The sequence below is a fragment of the Anguilla anguilla genome, chromosome 18, assembly GCF_013347855.1.
Source record: "Anguilla anguilla isolate fAngAng1 chromosome 18, fAngAng1.pri, whole genome shotgun sequence".
NCBI lineage: Eukaryota > Metazoa > Chordata > Actinopteri > Anguilliformes > Anguillidae > Anguilla > Anguilla anguilla.
This window is the reverse complement of record NC_049218.1, coordinates 3,455,616-3,473,837: the sequence shown is the minus strand read 5'-3', so window position 1 is coordinate 3,473,837 and position 18,222 is coordinate 3,455,616. Positions and strand designations below refer to the sequence as shown.

Here is an 18,222-nt window from a genome sequence, read left to right as displayed (position 1 = left end):
GGCAACCAACCCCCTGTTCCTGGAGATTTATCCTGTAGGTTTTCATTTCAACCCTAATTTGGCACGCCTGACTCTACTGATTAGCAGTTCAACACAAATGCAGAGTGAGGTATGCTTTGTTATGCATATAATGACATGTTGAAAACTCTCCAGCTTTTCAGTGTGTGTGTGCCTTTGTTTAACGCAGTAATTATTCTCTCTGCTCTCTCGGTCATTTGAAAGCGGTGAAGGTCGCTTGATCCGATGTCAGTATTTAAGCCTTCTGATTACAGTAATATCCATCATCACGCAATTATGCAAATCTCAGATGAATTAGTCATTTGGGCTTAGTTGCTCATAAATCTAGTCAAGAGTGAGACTTCTTAATGTGCTCGTTGAATAATAAGCCTGTAGTAGTTTCTGTTCTGATCAAAGGGGTCTTGGGCAGAACGGACACTATCCTTACCTGCTGATGAAGGTGAGAGCTGGTGTCAGCCTGAAACTGAACCAGACGAATAAATATCGTAGAAAAAAGGAACTCCACCCCAAAATGATAATTATCAATGTTCTGGATCACCCACAAGTCTGTATTTCATTGAAAGTGAAGTGGTTTGAAGTGGTGATGTCATTGGGATATAATTATTCCTCTTATTTAAATGAACGGAGGTGTCTTTTGACTTTGAGAATACTGTGTGTCGGCAACAGTGTATGTTTTTTCTTCCTCATGTCAGAATTGCAGTTCTTGGACGCCTGTTTTAGTTTCATCTGAACTGCTGCCTCCACTAAACTTAATTATTCAATTCTGTTAAATGCAGGGAAAGGGGGAGGAGCTATAGTGGATGACATCACTGTTTGGAGTGAGGCACTGTATATTTCTTTCTTGAGGGGTAAAGTACAGAGTGACACATTGAGATCAATATATTTATTTTTAGGTGAGGACGTGCAGTAGCTTATTAACTAATGATTTTTTATTTTTTTTAGTTCCGCTATATAGTAAGTCTACAAACTGCAGCATGTTTCTGGCATGCTGGATGGGGATTGGAAGCAGAGGCATTCTATCAGAGGGTACTGAAACTCCACTGTGGAATTCTGTCATAAATGGAATTCTACAGTATGGGAGTATATACTGTAATATTTCTATATATAATATACAGGAAGTGCTCCAAACAGGAGAAGGACTGTGAATCTAGTCTCAGAGAGTAGTGCTCTGCTTCAGTGCATCTCGGCCCTGCTCCTGTAAGTGCCCTGCGTTGTTTGTATTGGATGCTGTTGGGTCTACGGCAGTTTTAACGAACTGAGCTAATTAGCCGTAAGTTCAGCCCTCTCCAGCGAGGACACGTCTGTCAGACAGCCGTCAGTCCCAGCCGTCCGTCCGGCGGTTTGTGAATCGGCACGGCGACGGTCCGTGAGGGGCAGGGGGGACCGTTTAACCAGCCCCTGTGAACGACTGATCCTCCTCTCGTCCGCCCCGCCGGGCCGCCGCCATGCCGACGGGCGCAGTGCTGGGTGCTGAGAGCCGGGCCGTCGCCGTGCCGACGGGCGCAGTGCCAACGGGCGCAGTGCTGGGCGCTGAGAGCCAGGCCGTCGCCGTGCCGACGGGCACAGTGCTGGGCGCTGAGAGCCAGGCCGTCGCCGTGCCGACGGGCGCAGTGCTGGGCGCTGAGAGCCAGGCCGTCGCCATGCCGACGGGCACAGTGCTGGGCGCTGAAAGCCAGGCCGTCGCCGTGCCGACGGGCGCAGTGCTGGGTGCTGAGAGCCGGGCCGTCGCCGTGCCGACGGGCGCAGTGCTGGGCGCTGAGAGCCAGGCCGTCGCCGTGCCGACGGGCGCAGTGCTGGGTGCTGAGAGCCGGGCCGTCGCCGTGCCGACGGGCGCAGTGCTGGGCGCTGAGAGCCAGGCCGTCGCCGTGCCGACGGGCGCAGTGCTGGATGCTGGCTGCCGGCCCGTCAGCGGGAGGAACGCTGTGATGTCATGTGTGTGACTGTTTGTGACCCTTTACAGAGCTGCTCATCACGGTATTGTCACAGAGGCGGAGATAACTGTGGCACTGTGGGACGGTGTAATGCACTGACTTCCTGTCTGTAACCTGCAGGTCCTGATGAGATGGCACTGAGACTTTGCGGTCCGCTGACCCGTTTGATACGCTGCAGCGTTTGACGGGACTCCGCCCAGTCATACGGATGATGACCCTCACGCTGATGTCACTTTCCCCTCCCTCTCCCACCACAGAGCAAGAAGCACGCCAACAAAGTGCGGCTCTTCTACATGCTCCACCCGGAGGACGGAGGACCGCCCTCCAAGAGGCTGAGGCCCGACAACCCGGTACGTCAGCTCTGTGTGACGCTGTGTTATACTGCCTTTACCTGTGTCAGCTCTGTGTGACGCTGTGTTATACTGCCTTTACCTGTGTCAGCTCTGTGTGACGCTGTGTTATACTGCCTTTACCTGTGTCAGCTCTGTGTGACGCTGTGTTATACTGCCTTTACCTGTGTCAGCTCTGTGTGACGCTGTGTTATACTGCCTTTACCTGTGTCAGCTCTGTGTGACGCTGTGTTATACTGCCTTTACCTGTGTCAGCTCTGTCACCACATGACACTGTGTTATACTGCCTTTACCTGTGTCAGCTCTGTGTGACACTGTGTTATACTGCCTTTACCTGTGTCAGCTCTGTGTGACGCTGTGTTATACTGCCTTTACCTGTGTCAGCTCTGTGTGACGCTGTGTTATACTGCCTTTACCTGTGTCAGCTCTGTGTGACGCTGTGTTATACTGCCTTTACCTGTGTCAGCTCTGTCACCAAGTGTGACGCTGTGTTATACTGCCTTTACCTGTGTCAGCTCTGTCACCACATGACACTGTGTTATACTGCCTTTACCTGTATCAGCTCTGTGTGACGCTGTGTTATACTGCCTTTACCTGTGTCAGCTCTGTGTGACGCTGTGTTATACTGCCTTTACCTGTGTCAGCTCTGTGTGACGCTGTGTTATACTGCCTTTACCTGTGTCAGCTCTGTGTGACGCTGTGTTATACTGCCTTTACCTGTGTCAGCTCTGTGTGACGCTGTGTTATACTGCCTTTACCTGTGTCAGCTCTGTCACCACGTGTTACGCTGTGTTATACTGCCTGTACCTGTGGCAGCTCTGTGTGACGCTGTGTTATACTGCCTTTACCTGTGTCAGCTCTCTTACATGTGTTACACAGTGTTACTGCCTTTACCTGTGTCAGCTCTGTCACCACGTGACGCTGTGTTATACTGCCTTTACCTGTGTCAGCTCTGTAACCATGTGTGATACTGTGTTATACTGCCTTTACCTGTGTCAGCTCTGTCACCAAGTGTTACGTCATGTTACTCGCTTTTACCCAAGAGGGTGAATGTGAAACAGTGATTAAGCAGAGTTAATCGGCAGTTGAACGATGCAGAGTTCTTTTTCACACGTTCCTTTGGTTCTGGTCTCGGACCAGGAACTGGTGAGACATTTTCTGGTGAGACATTTAACTTCGGACTGACGCATCTGCGACGTGATGTCCCCGTGATTTTTAAAAACCACAGACGTGCCACCGGATGCAGTGTGAAGTAGCCTGATCACGCAGGGAGAGGAACGGTGCGAGCACAGCTCAGATTTCCTCCTTTGTGATCGCGCTCCTTCTCTCCGCTGAAGAGACGTCGTCCACCGTGCTTCTCCTGGGCCGTGCGCGCATGAAGTCATTAATACCTGCTGATGGGAAGACAGCATGTCAGATGTAAGCAGAGAGGGGAAAAGCAGCTTTGTGACTAAAACAATACAAGCCTGTGAGATTTAATCTCTGGGGGAAAATGTGCCTTTTTGATTCCAGCTGTCATACGGCAGACTGTTCGAGGTAAAGATGGTGGACTTTTAGAGGTAAAGATGGTAAAGATGGTGGACTGTTAGAGGTAAAGATGGCGGCTGTTAGAGGTAAAGATGGTGGACTGTTAGAGGTAAAGATGGCTCTGTCAGGATGAGCCAGGCTCTCCTTGGCCTTCCTCCTTGGTCGGTCCTCTTCATCCACACCTGTTCCCACTCACACCCTGCACACTACTCACCCACCCCACCCCCACCCCCACCAATAAACCACCTACTTACTGTTGCTCTCTGCTCCCTCCCCTGTAATCACTGACACTGAAGGGTATTAATTGCTCCATGAAAAATGTAGCCATCGCTAAGAGGTTGTGGTTGCGGTCTCCTCTTCTTGCTGTGGGCTACCCAGAGGCTTATTAGCGCCTGTGGGGGGATGGTGGTGGTGGTGGTGGTGGTGGTGGTGGGGGGGGGGGGGGGGGGGATAAGGCCAGGCTGCGAAGGTCACGCTCCCACAGCGCCCCCCCCCCCCCAGGGCTGCCTGCCTGCCCATGGCTCCTCTTACTGGGGCTGAAGTCACAGATAACAGGGCCCTGGAGGCCTGGAGCTCAGCAGCCCTGGAGCTCCACACAGCTCCACACTTCCGTGCCATGTGTCCTGCATAGGAATGCCTTGGCAGGGCTGCAGCTAATGCTACGCTGGCTAATGTTACTCCGGCTAATGTGAAGGCCCTTAAAAGGGTTTTTAGCTCTGCCCCCCTCCCCCCATGAGGCCTGCTCGCTACTGACCCCCCACCCCTGCTCATCCAAACCCCACCCCCCCACCCCCCTACCTGCACACTGCTCACCCTTCATCTGAAACTCAAGGTCTTGTTCCTCCACTGTTCCAAACTCAATTACGCTCCTTATGTTCCGCTGTGAAGCTCGGGCAGACTGTTCCAGACGGGCCCGCTGGAATTCAGACTGTTGTTCTGTTGAGTGGCTGGCGGGAAGTTTCCCGACTCAAACTTCACAGAAGTGACAGCAACTAACCGGAAGCAAGTCGGCTCAGGTTTTCTCAGATTTAAAAAAATAATAATAATAATAAATACACTTTTTAAAATTCTTTAAAAAAACAATTTTTCAGTTCATTTTTTCCCATTCAAACAGTACGATTGAGCCTTTGATACCGAGCTATCGGCCCGGTCGACGCCTTCCTAATCTGAAGCCTGAGGATGGCGGCCATTTTACTTTTCTTCGAGGCGCGCAAATCTGTGGGTCTGCAAATAAACAACAGGAGGCACGCCTCTGCCTCCTCAGTCCTCATCTCCCAACCGCTTATTTTTATCCCTCTGTCATTCTGTTTAGTTTTTTCTTCATTTCCCACCCCTGCCAACCTTTCAGAGAGAGACAGCGACAGAGGAGGAGAGGGAGGTGAACACAAATAATTAAACCCTCCTGTTGTTAAGAGAAGAGAAAGGCCTGTTGAGCTCTTGTATATTTTTGTTATTAATTTACAAATTAGGTCAGGTGCAAACGAGAAGGGCCATGCGCAGTCAGAATGGCGGGGTGTGTCGGAGTGAAAACCAGAGAGAAAAATTAACGAAGAAAATTGATATGACTGATGACGTACTAACGAAATGGTCTGTTAAAATATCTTCAGTCCTTCAGATTTCCGTCCTCGCTGTGTGCAGTCCCAGGGAGTTTGCCTCCGTAAGGAAAACACTTTGGGAGCGATTTGCGGAGTCTTCTTCTCCTCTCCTGAGCCCAAAGATGCTAATTCTGTTTTTAATTGTGCATTTCACTCCAGTTCCCAGTTCCCTTGTGGGAATACGCCTCTCCCCTATTCCTTCCTGTGCTCAGGTGTGGATTTTTGCTTGAGAGACGTTGGGTAGTGTTACATTAATAAGCCGCGGAATTAGGAAGTTAGCTGTGAGAGGCACAGAAAAAGATCTGAAAACACAAAAGAAGAGAGGAGAGGAGAAGTGGAGGAGGAGGAGAGGAGGATGCTTTGAAGGAGGACAGCATTGTGGCCCTCCTGGGGGGCCGTTGCTCTAGTGACAGATATAAATAGAGTTCTGTGGTGGATTCAGATCCTAACACTCACACACACATACACACACACACACACACACACACACCTCACACACTACACACAGACACACACACACGCTACATACACACACGCACACGCACGCACGCTACATTACGCACACGCACGCACACACACACACACATACGCACATTACACATACACACTCACACAGTCATGCACGCATGCACCCACACACACACATACACGCACATTACACATACACACACGCACACATGCAGACACACACACACTCACATACACGTGCACACTACTCGTACACACACACGCACACTACACACACACACGCACATCCGTACATGTACACACGGACTCATCAGTAGCAAAGCTTTCCTGGTCAGGGCAGGGATAACATCGCCTGTCAGGTTTTTAGTTAGTAAGATCTGGGGCGTGCTTTGCTCTAAAAATTAATGGTCAGTTAGTGTTTCTGATGAATCACCATCGCGTGTACACAGAACTCCATCTGCAAGCAGGAACGCAAAGCATTTCTGTGGCTGAGCTCCAGTAAGTGATGTATTCCCTAGTCACACTTGTTGGGCTTATGCCCGAAAAGTGGATAGTTGTGCCTGAAAAGCAGATTTTGCTGGTTTATATTTCCATAGTTCATGAATTGCATGTACTTCTGTATGGTTTACACATCCTTAGTTATATACTGTGTCCGTAGTAATTATTAGATGCTAATGTTGTACTGAACAGCTTTATGTGTTCTGTAGATTTTGTTATTGCATGAGTTCATAGTTTATGCGTGCTTCTGCATACTAGTGTGTTAAACAGCCTGTGTGTGTGGGGGGGAACACTCAATTTTAAACCCTTTATCTCCAGTACAAGCCTGTAGCTAAGCCCCATACTTACCCCAGTAATGACGGTTACAAAAGTTGTGTGAATGTGCTGTAGTTGTACTTCACTGTTCGTGTGAGCGGGCTGAACTGGAATCTGTCATCAGGTGTACAGTGTTGTGAGAGCAGCGTAGAGTGTGCAGTGTTGTTTAGCAGACTGAACTGAAATCTCTCGTCAGGCCTACAGTGTTGTGAGAGCAGCGTAGAGTGTGCAGTGTTGTTTAGCAGACTGAACTGGAATCTCTCGTCAGGCCTACAGTGTTGTGAGAGCAGCGTAGAGTGTGCAGTGTTGTGTAGCAGACTGAACTGAAATCTCTCGCAGGCCTGCGGTGTAGAGCGTGCAGTTCTGTGAGAGAGCCAGTGATCCTGAGCCTCGCTTATTAGGAGGACAAATAGCAGCCTATTAAAAAAGGAACCATGTGACAGCTGCTGTTTCCACCGCGTTGGTTCCTGCACACCCACTAGGAGAAGCACCAGGGAGAGAGCCATGGAAGAAGGGGAAGGTGGCAGTGTGGCATTATGGGTAGGGAACTGGGCTTGGAATCCAGAGGTTGCAGGTTCGATTCCCAAGCAGGACACTGTATTGTACAAATGTGAGAAATGTAATGTAATGGACACGATGGATGGGATAATGAGAAACAGAGGAGTCTTTGGCTTTCTAGTGCATGAATGACGATCGTGATTGGCTGATGATTGGATGATTGTGATTGGCCGATGATCGGCTAAATCCTTAAAAGACTGTACTGTGAAATCAACCAGGCTCTGTTGCGTTCAGTCACACCGCCAAGAAACCAATGAAAATAGTTTTCACCTAATGAGACAACTGGCCGCACTGTTAATGGACTACATAGTGAACATTAGGAGGAGTTGACATTACATATGAGAAAGTATATTAACTGACACTTCCTGGTGGAGTTATTGTATTAAGTTAATATACTTAACAAATCTGCATTAAGTTAATAAACTTAACAAATCCTAAACAAATGCTTGGTTCTTGAAGCAAGCTGGGCTGTCCTTGCATCAATGGTGAATTCTAGCCCAAAGACTAGCTCATAGGATTCAATCATATATATGTTTGATTGGTAAAATGTGGCCAGTTATAAAGCGGTATCATATATACAGTGACAGAGACAAACGCTACCTAAATTCTCCTAAAATTAAGCAGTGTGTGTTTCTGCCGTGATGGAGGTTTGAGGCTGAAGGCACCGCGAGCGATACTTCACTGTGAATATTACTGTTATTTTACACGGCATCGGTATAATTCATCCGCTCTCATAGCCGGGTTTTTGTTTTGTTCTCCAGAGCCTCTGAGCAAGCTGGCAAAAAATAAATAAATAAATAAATAAAATGTCTAGCTGATTAATAAGTTTAAAAAAAGTTCCTTCTCTGAGTAGACGCCAGGGGGACGGGGCACGCGGGGGAATTTTGGGAGTTATGGTAACTAAAGCGCGGCTTGCTCCTGCTGTCAGGGCCGTTACTGTGGCCTGTGGCGACGCGCGGGGGTGAACTGTGCGCACGTTAGCTACAATGCTACTCTAGCGCACAAAAAAAAACAACAAAAAAAACGAAGTAATGATTTAAAAATGGAAAAGCGACGGAGGAGTGAGTGTAAAGCGGTGACGGACGGCTCGACGGCGTCGGGGCGCTGCGTTGAATTCATCGCACCGCGCGATCGCCGCTTTCCCCGCACGGCTCGCACGGCCTGCCCTGCGCCCCGACGAGGCGTCAATACTCCAGAGTTGCGACATAGCTCAGGAGGTAAGACCGATTGTCTGGCAGTCGGAGGGTTGCCGGTTCAAACCCCGCCCTGGGCGTGTCGAAGTGTCCTTGAGCAAGACACTTAACCCCTAACTGCTCCGGTGAATGAGAGGCATCAATTGTAAAGCGCTTTGGATAAAAGCGCTATATAAATGCCGTCCATTTACCAGGTGCAGCACAGGTCTCATCCTTTTATCGCTGCGTGTCACATTTTTGTCATTTAGCAGATGGTCTCAATTAAAGTGACACACGTGCAGAATGCGTTTTTGCATGCGATCCATTTGCATGGCTGGATAGTTTACTGGAGCACTGTGGGATACGTACCTTCCTTCCTCAGGGCTGCAGTGGCAGTGCGTCGGTTGGGAGTCAAACCCGCAAGCTTTGAGTTACCAGGCCAGATCCCTCTACAACAGTCACTGTATAGAGGTCATTTTGAGATGTGCCCATGGCCTTGTACTCTCTATTGACGCTCAAACACTGCCACAGCGCATCGACTCCTTAGCACCCTGATAGATGACCAGCTTTTCAGTAGCCTTGAGCAATAGGGCAGCAGGTGGGGGGCGGGGCTACACATCTCCAGCTGGTTCATTTACTGCTGCACCAGCTCGAACCAGGAAGGCCACACCTCAACCTGCATTCCTATTGGCTGCCTTGCTTGTCCATCACAGCGTCAGTCAGATGGCTCTCCACGGTGGGCGTGATGCACTCTAGGTAGCTGTGCTGAATGTGAAATAAGACATTTCAAAGAAGGAAAGAAAGAAAGGAAATAAATAAATGTCAAGGGCAGTCTCAAATGGCAGCAGGCATAACTTAATTTGAAAGTTCCTGAGAACAGTCAGTCCTTTATGATTATGCAATAAAAAAAATATTTGTGAAAAGCATATTTGTGAAAGAGCATTTTTCTGATCTGACAGACCTGAGGAACAAATGAAGGACAAAAAAACATTCCATGGTATTTCTTGGGGATGCTTTTGAAGAAGCTTACATTCATTATTTTGACTTTCTTCAGAATTTAGAATTGGGTTTTATCTGATATATTACACAACTGAGATGAAAAAAGAGCAAGAGTTCTAGGATGAGGGTAGAGAACGTCCTGCCCATCTGAATCACACCCTGAATCCCACCCTGAATTCCACCCTGCAGCCTGAATCCCACCCTGCTTCCTGAATCAAACCCTGAATTCAATCCTACACCCTGAATCTGACCCTGGATCCCACTCTGCACCCTGAATCCCACCGTGAATCACACCCTGCACCCTGAATCCCACCCTGAATTCCGACCTGCAGCCTGAATCTCACCCTGCACCCTGAATCACACCCTGAATTCTGACCTGCAGCCTGAATCTGACCCTGAATTCCACCCTGAATCTCACCCTGAATTCCGACCTGCAGCCTGAATCAAACCCTGAATTCCACCCTGAATCTCACCCTGACTTCCGACCTGCAGCCTGAATCCCACCTTGAAATCTGCCCTGCACCCTGAATCACACCCTGAATTCCGACCTGCAGCCTGAATCTCACCCTGCACCCTGAATCACACCCTGAATTCCGACCTGCAGCCTGAATCAAACCCTGAATTCCATCCTACACCCTGAATCTGACCCTGAATCCCACCCTGAATCCCGCCCTGGGGGACCCTGCTGCCAGACGTGCCCTGTCCTGTAGTACTCCTGCCTGTGGCCACGTTGGCAGAGTAGAGTTTTATCTAGCCATGGTTATCAAAGTGCCCCCTGTGGACTGGTGTTCACAGCGCCCCCTGGTGGGAGTGGATTTCGTTAAATCCCAGCGCCTGTACCATGAAGCATAAAATCCTCACTGTCACCAAACTGGGTCTCCAGAACATTGCGTCCCCCTGGTCATGTTTTGGTGAACGGGAATCTAGAAGGAGTCCTTTGTCTGGCTCCCAGTCGGCTCTTGGCTCAGCCGTCTTTGCAGTTTGCCTGATTAAATAGCAGGGTTCAGTGCGTTCGGTGAAGAAATCTGTACAAAAAAAAGAGCCACTCTTTCTGACACACTGTCCTCCATCAGAGAAGCTTAGCTGTCTAATCGCATGTCTGCATGTGTGTGTGTGTGTGTGTGTGTGCACGTGTGTGAGTGTGTGTGTATGTTCCTGCTGTGTGTGTGTGTGTGAATCCTTTACTGTGTCTGTGTTTAATTTACTTGTTTATCTTTTGGCCACCTGGGGAATCGTGTCTAAACTGAACTTTATCCATTATTAAAAATGTGTGCTATTGGCAGGGATCCACTGGAGTGAATAAATATTTCATATTTCTTGCACGACTTGGGCCCCTTGGGTGTGATAGAGAGAGAGAGAGAGAGAGAGAGAGGGAGGGAGAGCGAGAGGGGGAGAGAGAGACAGAGAGAGAGAGAGAGGGAGGGAGAGCGAGAGGGGGAGAGAGAGAGAGAGAGAGAGAGAGAGGGAGGGAGAGCGAGAGGGGGAGAGAGAGAGACAGAGAGAACAGTCCCACTACAGGGAGAAATCTCCATCCCTCTGACTGTGCAGTTCCCATAAAACACAGGATGGATTGCATGTCGCGCTGATTCAGCCTGCGTTTCCCTGTGTTGCTCTCAGGCGGCGGGGGACCCATGAACGCTGCACTTGAGCAAAACTATTCATATTTTATTATTTCAGACCAGTAAAAACCTGACGCTTCCTTATGACACCCCCCCCCCCCCCCCCCCACCGTCCACCACCTCGTTAAAATACCAAATGGAGTAAATTAATCTCCATATTTATGAGACGGAGTGTTCATAACGGAAGACAGGAAGATTTAATTACACAGTCAGCTGTGGAGCGCAGGCATGTTGCACATTTTACGCAGGTAACGAGGCAGTAAATTTGCATTAATGCGCTCTGGGGGGGGGGGAGGTTTCTGAGACGCTGTTGTTTTAAGACATCACTGGACTCAGCCGGACGTTAGAGCATCTTCCTGTCTGGCCTCTCAAACGGAAAACTGTCACAGGAGCTGTCGACAACCTTTCACAGGAACCCGAACGTCCTCAGATGTGATGCTGTGCTTGTGTGTGTGACTGATTGCTCAGATGTGACGCTGGGCTTGTGTGTGATGTGGTTAATTGCTCACTGTCGCCCCCCTGCTGTTGCAGGACAGCGATGAAACGGCAGTGGACCAGAATAAGTGCTGCACGCTCTGCAACATGTTCTTCACCTCCGCCATCGTGGCCCAGTCGCATTACCAGGGCAAGACCCACGCCAAGCGGGTGCGGCTGGTACTGGGGGAAACGCCAAGCGTGCCCACTCCAACAGGTACGCCCCAGTGCCCACTGACACGGGTATGCCCTAAAGCCACTCCCACTCCCACAGGTACACCCTAAAGCCACTCCCACTCCAATAGGTAGGCCCCGGTGTCACACCCACTGACACGGGTACGCCCTGAAGCCACTCCCACTCCCCACTGATGCATCCCAGTGCCACGCCCACTTGTGCAGGTACGCCCGGAGCCACACCCACTCCCACAGGTGTATCCCAGAACCACGCCCATTCTTCCATGGTATGGCACAGAGAGGGACACAAGGACAAAAATATGTAAGAGCACCTGTAATGCTTTTACATCCCTAACTGATCAAGAAACAAGCCAGGCAAAAACAAGCATACACATGTGGTCTCAGGGCCAGGTTTGAGAATCCTGCTTCATTAGGTGAGTTAGGGCACATTTTCTGTAAGTTGTATGTCACAGGAAAGGTTGATTTTTGGGAAAAAACTACTGCTGTAGTGTGTATGTGGTGATGTAGAGCACTCTACACAGACCGTAGAATAAACTTTAAAACTTACTTGACCTTTAAAATGAACCATGGACTGCTTCAGGGAGGGTCGGAAAAACAGGTTTGAATCGTTTTTCCATTTCAAAAGGTGCTTCACGTAGTTTAAATAAATGGTGTACCATAAAAATGATATTACAGAATTTCAGTGCATTTCGCAGCAGTGGACTGAATTTTTAAAACTTAACATTTGACAGCAATGCTTGCCCTGTAATGCATCTACATCATAAATCTGTTGTCAACCGAAATGTAGGCTCGTGGTTAAAGAGCAAGTTGCCCCAAATGCAATGCTATGTTACGTCTTACTTTACAGTTGGTGTGACCTGTATTTCAAGCATCAAAACCGAGTCTGTTTGAAGCGATGATGTCATTGGAATACAACACATCTACTTTTGTTATCATCTACATCAGTGGCCCCCCAGCCCTCCTCCCATTGGTCTGCAGGGTCTGCCGAATTCTGTCGTCACTCAGCACTTAATTTGGCCGTTAAAGCAGCTGATTACTCAGTTAATTCACACCAACTGTCTGAATCTGTAAATGGCTTTTTAAGGTGAAAACAAAAACCAGACGCAGACCCGGCAGCCCACCAGGATCGGGGCTGAGACCTGCTGGGTTTGACTGAGAGAAGATTCTTTTCAGTTGGAGAACGCTGTATAACAGCAACAGTCAATTATTTTCTGAAGTTACAATAATAATATTTAAAACATAAGTGGAGGTCAGAGTCTTGTTCTAGTTTCAAATTTTCTGAATCCACCTGGCTTACTTTAAGTCCTACTGAGTATTAACGGATTAAAAGTATTAATGGATCAGCTGGATGGGTGCATACACTTTTGCACATGCCACATTTACTGTTAAAAAAACTGCTAAATTCAGCAAATAAATAGTAATTGTGCATTAAAATTTGAAATATGTCATTCGTAATGCATTTTGACCAGCAGTGCCCAAAAGTTTGCATACCACTGTATTAAATGCTTATTTTTGGCTGGAGATTGTCTTTAATTGCAAAAATGCAAAACATGGTCTGTTATAGATCTTCCCGTGCTGCCTGGCTTCCTTTAATGCCCGCAGGACAGTATCTGTATTAGGTAGACCAAATAGAGCTTTGTAAATGAAGACATACAGATTTTTGCAAACCTGCAGTTCGCCAAGGAAAACCACCCCAACTTATCATAGGGAAGGCAGCGATGGGTAAGAGGTTCACGGGCGGTAATAAATCTTATGGTGCCGAGATAGAGAGTCAGGCGTGTGGGGATGACTCTGCAGCTCTCCTTCCAGTGTACAGTGGAATAATACACCCAGACTCAACGTTCAGCCCTTCTCTGAAAGTAAATGCAGTCTCGAAGTTCAGCCACATCTCTCAAAGTACACCCAATCTCGAAGTTCAGCCACACTCTGAAAGTTCACCCAGTCTCAATGTTCAGCTACACTCTGAATGTACACCCAGTCTCAATGTTCAGCTACACTCTGAATGTACACCCAGTCTCAATGTTCAGCTACACTCTGAAAGTACACCCAGTCTCAATGTTCAGCTACACTCTGAATGTACACCCAGTCTCAATCTCAATGTTCAGCTACACTCTGAAAGTACACCCAGTCTCAATGTTCAGCTACACTCCGAAAGTACACCCAGTCTCAATGTTCAGCTACACTCTGAATGTACACCCAGTCTCAATGTTCAGCTACACTCTGAATGTACACCCAGTCTCAATCTCAATGTTCAGCTACACTCTGAAAGTACCCCCAGTCTCAATCTCAATGTTCAGCTACACTCTGAAAGTACACCCAGTCTCAATCTCAATGTTCAGCTACACTCTGAAAGTACACCCAGTCTCAATGTTCAGCTACACTCGGAATGTACACCCAGTCTCAATGTTCAGCTACACTCTGAATGTACACCCAGTCTCAATCTCAATGTTCAGCTACACTCTGAAAGTACACCCAGTCTCAATGTTCAGCTACACTCTGAAAGTACACCCAGTCTCAATGTTCAGCTACACTCTGAATGTACACCCAGTCTCAATCTCAATGTTCAGCTACACTCTGAAAGTACACCCAGTCTCAATGTTCAGCTACACTCTGAATGTACACCCAGTCTCAATGTTCAGCTACACTCTGAATGTACACCCAGTCTCAATCTCAATGTTCAGCTACACTCTGAATGTACACCCAGTCTCAATGTTCAGCTACACTCTGAATGTACACCCAGTCTCAATGTTCAGCTACACTCTGGGCTGTCAGCTGAATGTTTAATTCACTGTACAGTATCGTAGGCTGTTGCTAACACTCTCCATGTGCAAGCACCAAGGGCACTTTACAAGAACGTTTAATTAGTATTCAAATGAGAACAAGTTAAAAGACCAAACCAAGAGTAATTGGAATGCGTGAACAGGTAGGTCTTAAGTCTCGCACCTCTTGCTTGGCTTAGGATTGAGTTCCTGAGGCGTGTTGTGGAAAGGCTAAAAGCTTTTCCTCACTCTGCTTTTAAGTGACTGTATTTATTTCCCATTGTGAGTTCAGTGGGATAAAGGAGCCTCATTCTGTAGGTGTGTAAATTGCCTTTGTTGAAATAATGGAGGGGTTTAATGAACAGGTTTAATGGGGACTTTGGGAAGCTGAAGACTCGTTCTGTCTCAGTAGAAAGGTGCAAGGTGCCTTTTATGCCAAAGTGCATTTGTATCCCTGTGTCCTCACAATACAGATAAAGATGGAGCACCGTCCGCTCCTCTCTGGTTTATATACTGTCGCCATTACCACTGCACACAGGGGCATTACCGCTGCACACAGGAGCATTACCGCTGCACACAGGGGCATTACCACTGCACACAGGAGCATTACCACTACACACAGGAGCATTACCACTGCACACAGGAGCATTACCACTGCACACAGGGGCATTACTGCTACACACAGGAGCATTACCGCTGCACACAGGAGCATTACCGCTGCACACAGGAGCATTACCACTACACACAGGAGCATTACCGCTACACACAGGGGCATTACCACTGCACACAGGGGCATTACCACTGCACGCTGGGAGCATTACCGCTGCACACAGGAGCATTACCACTACACACAGGAGCATTACCACTGCACACAGGAGCATTACCACTACACACAGGGGCATTACCGCTACCCACAGGGGCATTACCACTGCACACAGGGGCATTACCGCTGCACACAGGAGCATTACCGCTGCACACAGGAGCATTACCGCTGCACACAGGAGCATTACCGCTACACACAGGGGCATTACCACTGCACACAGGAGCATTACCGCTACACACAGGGGCATTACCACTGCACAGGAGCATTACCACTGCACACAGGAGCATTACCACTGCACACAGGAGCATTACCACTGCACACAGGAGCATTACCGCTACACACAGGGGCATTACCACTGCACAGGAGCATTACCACTGCACACAGGAGCATTACCATTGCACACAGGAGCATTACCACTGCACACAGGGGCATTACCACTACACACAGTCCGCTGTGTTTGTGCATTACTCCTGGGGAGGTGTTTTTGAGGCGTGCCCTGGGGCGAGGGAACATTGACTCCCTCTAGGCTGGTGGGAGGGTAGTGTATTGCAATTTAAAAGAACATGAGAGTTTTGCAATGGATTAGGACCTGTCCAATGTGTAATTCCATCCTCGCGCCCAATGCATGCTGCGATAGGCTCTAGCCCCCCCATCCCCCACCCCCCCCCCCCCATCCCCCAACAACCCTGGCCAGAAATAAGTGGGGTAGATAATGGATGGATGGATAAGAATGACCTAAAGAGCATAACTGGCAGTGTACATATAATCAGTCTCAAAAATCTTTCAACTGGAGATAGAATGGATTAAAAACATTTGGCCCAGTCCGCTGATCGTGTAAAAAATAAAAATAAAAAGGTTCATGTGTACCGAATGTCAGTATGTGAGGTCTGAAGGGATGCAGGTTAAGGCGGTATTTTATGCCTCCCTGTGTGTGCATGTTTTACCCCTTTTAACTCAGTGTGGGGGAAAATCAAACAGAAATTCTTAGCTGACGTGCACAGGTTAGCTGTATGCCTGCGGGGATGATCAAAGCATTCTCCCGGCTTCTAACTTCCGCTGTGATTTCTCCTGGACGAGGGCAGTCAGAGAAGCAGTGTCAGGAGGGATTCAGTCTCTTTACATTTATCCTGAGCGACTTATACACCTTTTACATAGCATTTACATAGCTCACACTCAGATCTCAGTCTCATCTCTCAGCCTGTCTCCACCCACACCGCCCTCACACAAAGACATTTACTTCCAAATAATTGTGCACGCGTCACATAAAGAATGTCTCTCTTCCACAGAGCTATCAGAGCTGCACAACTTCAGTTTTTGATCGCCTTCAACTCTGTGTCCCTGTCTTTCTCTCCGTTTCTCTCACCCTTCTCACTCTTTCCTATCTTTCTCTTGCCTTTTTATCTCTCTCCCTGTATCTTCTTTTCTTAGCTGTCTTTCTCTCATCTCTCTTGCTCGCTTGTTCTCTCTCTCTCTCTCTCTCCCTGTGTAACTCTCTGACTCAATCAGACCTCCTGTTGTTTTCCAGAACAAAAATTAATCTCTTAATATTCAGGTAATGCTTTTTGCTCTCATGGAAATTAAAGTAAGTGGAGCACTTCCAGGCATGTGCTCTGAAAGGCCCATGCTCGGTACTATCCATGCCGGTGCCTATAAATACACACCGTTAATAACCAAACGGAGAGTAGAGGGGAGAGTGTGTGTAACAGTGTGCGCGGGTGAGCAGGTGACCTTACACATGGCAGCAGGTTCCATTAGAACTGAGCTCACATCACAGGAAAACAAGCCAAGGGTCACTTCTGACCACAGGAGGGCGTGGCATGCTGTTGGAAGAGTGACCCCACAGCCCAATGCACTGCCCCAGGTCCCAGAACATAACCCAATGCACTGCCCCAGAACCCAGCATACAACCCAACACACTGCCCCAGAACCCAGAACATGACCCAATGCACTTCCCCAGATCCCAGAACATAACCTAATGCACTGCCCCAGATCCCAGAACATAACCTAATGCACTGCCCCAGATCCCAGAACATAACCCAACACACTGCCCCAGGTCCCAGAACATAACCCAATGCACAGCCCCAGAACCCAGCATACAACCCAACACACTGCCCCAGAACCCAGGAGACAACCCAATGCACTGCCCCAGAACCCATTGTATTAACCCAACGCACTGCCCCAGAACCCAGCAGATAACCCAACGCACTGCCCCAGAACCCAGCAGATAACCCAACGCACTGCCCCAGAACCCAACAGACAACCCAACGCACTGCTGCAGAACCCAGCATACAACCCAGAACCCAGCAGCATGCACAGCAAAGTGCCTTCGGAACAGAAGGATCACACCAGCTCCTACAGCACTGGGCTTTGGCAGATGGTCAGATTCAATTGAGTTTTATTTGTGTAGCGCTTTTTATTTATTTATTTTTTTTTACAAAGGGCATTGTCACACTGCAGCTTTGCAGAGATCCAGGCCTGAACCCCCCCAGGAGCAGGCCTGGGGCGACAGTGCCAAGGAACAGTTATAGAATGAAGAAAACCTGGCCCAGAGGGGCAGTCCATCTGCCACCGGCTGGCACCGGTTAATTGAAAAAGGCTGATTACGTAATTTGCAGAACTAAGAAAAGGACAGTCTATAAATGTCAGTGGACCCGGGCAAGGATGAGTCTGGCCGTGGGGGGAGACAGGCTGGTGGGCCAACGGCTGCCATAGCCCTGCCCGGGGTAGGGGGGGCACTGGGGGGGGGGGGGGGGGGGGGGGGGGCAGGAGCAGCGCTGGCAGTGCCAGGAAGGGGGGTGCTTGTCAGGCTTATGGCTCCGGGTCCAGCCAGTGCCCAAATCATGGAGAGAGGCAAAGAAACATAATCATTAGCTTTTACTGCACACCCTCATTTTTAAGAACCCTGATGTTAGTGTATTTGT

At 48.7% G+C, this 18,222-nt stretch overlaps 1 protein-coding gene across 4 annotated transcripts in view; it reads left to right on the top strand.

Annotated features, from left to right (window-relative positions):
- LOC118217650 (zinc finger matrin-type protein 4-like) overlaps nucleotides 1–18,222 on the top strand; it is a 98,366-nt gene that overhangs the window by 62,867 nt on the left and 17,277 nt on the right. For all 4 annotated transcript variants that reach the window (XM_035399588.1, XM_035399587.1, XM_035399589.1 and 1 more), the window contains 2 exons: nucleotides 2,207–2,299; nucleotides 11,582–11,741. In XM_035399588.1, the coding sequence (XP_035255479.1) occupies nucleotides 2,207–2,299; nucleotides 11,582–11,741 (253 nt within the window). The remainder of the gene's footprint in view (nucleotides 1–2,206; nucleotides 2,300–11,581; nucleotides 11,742–18,222) is intronic.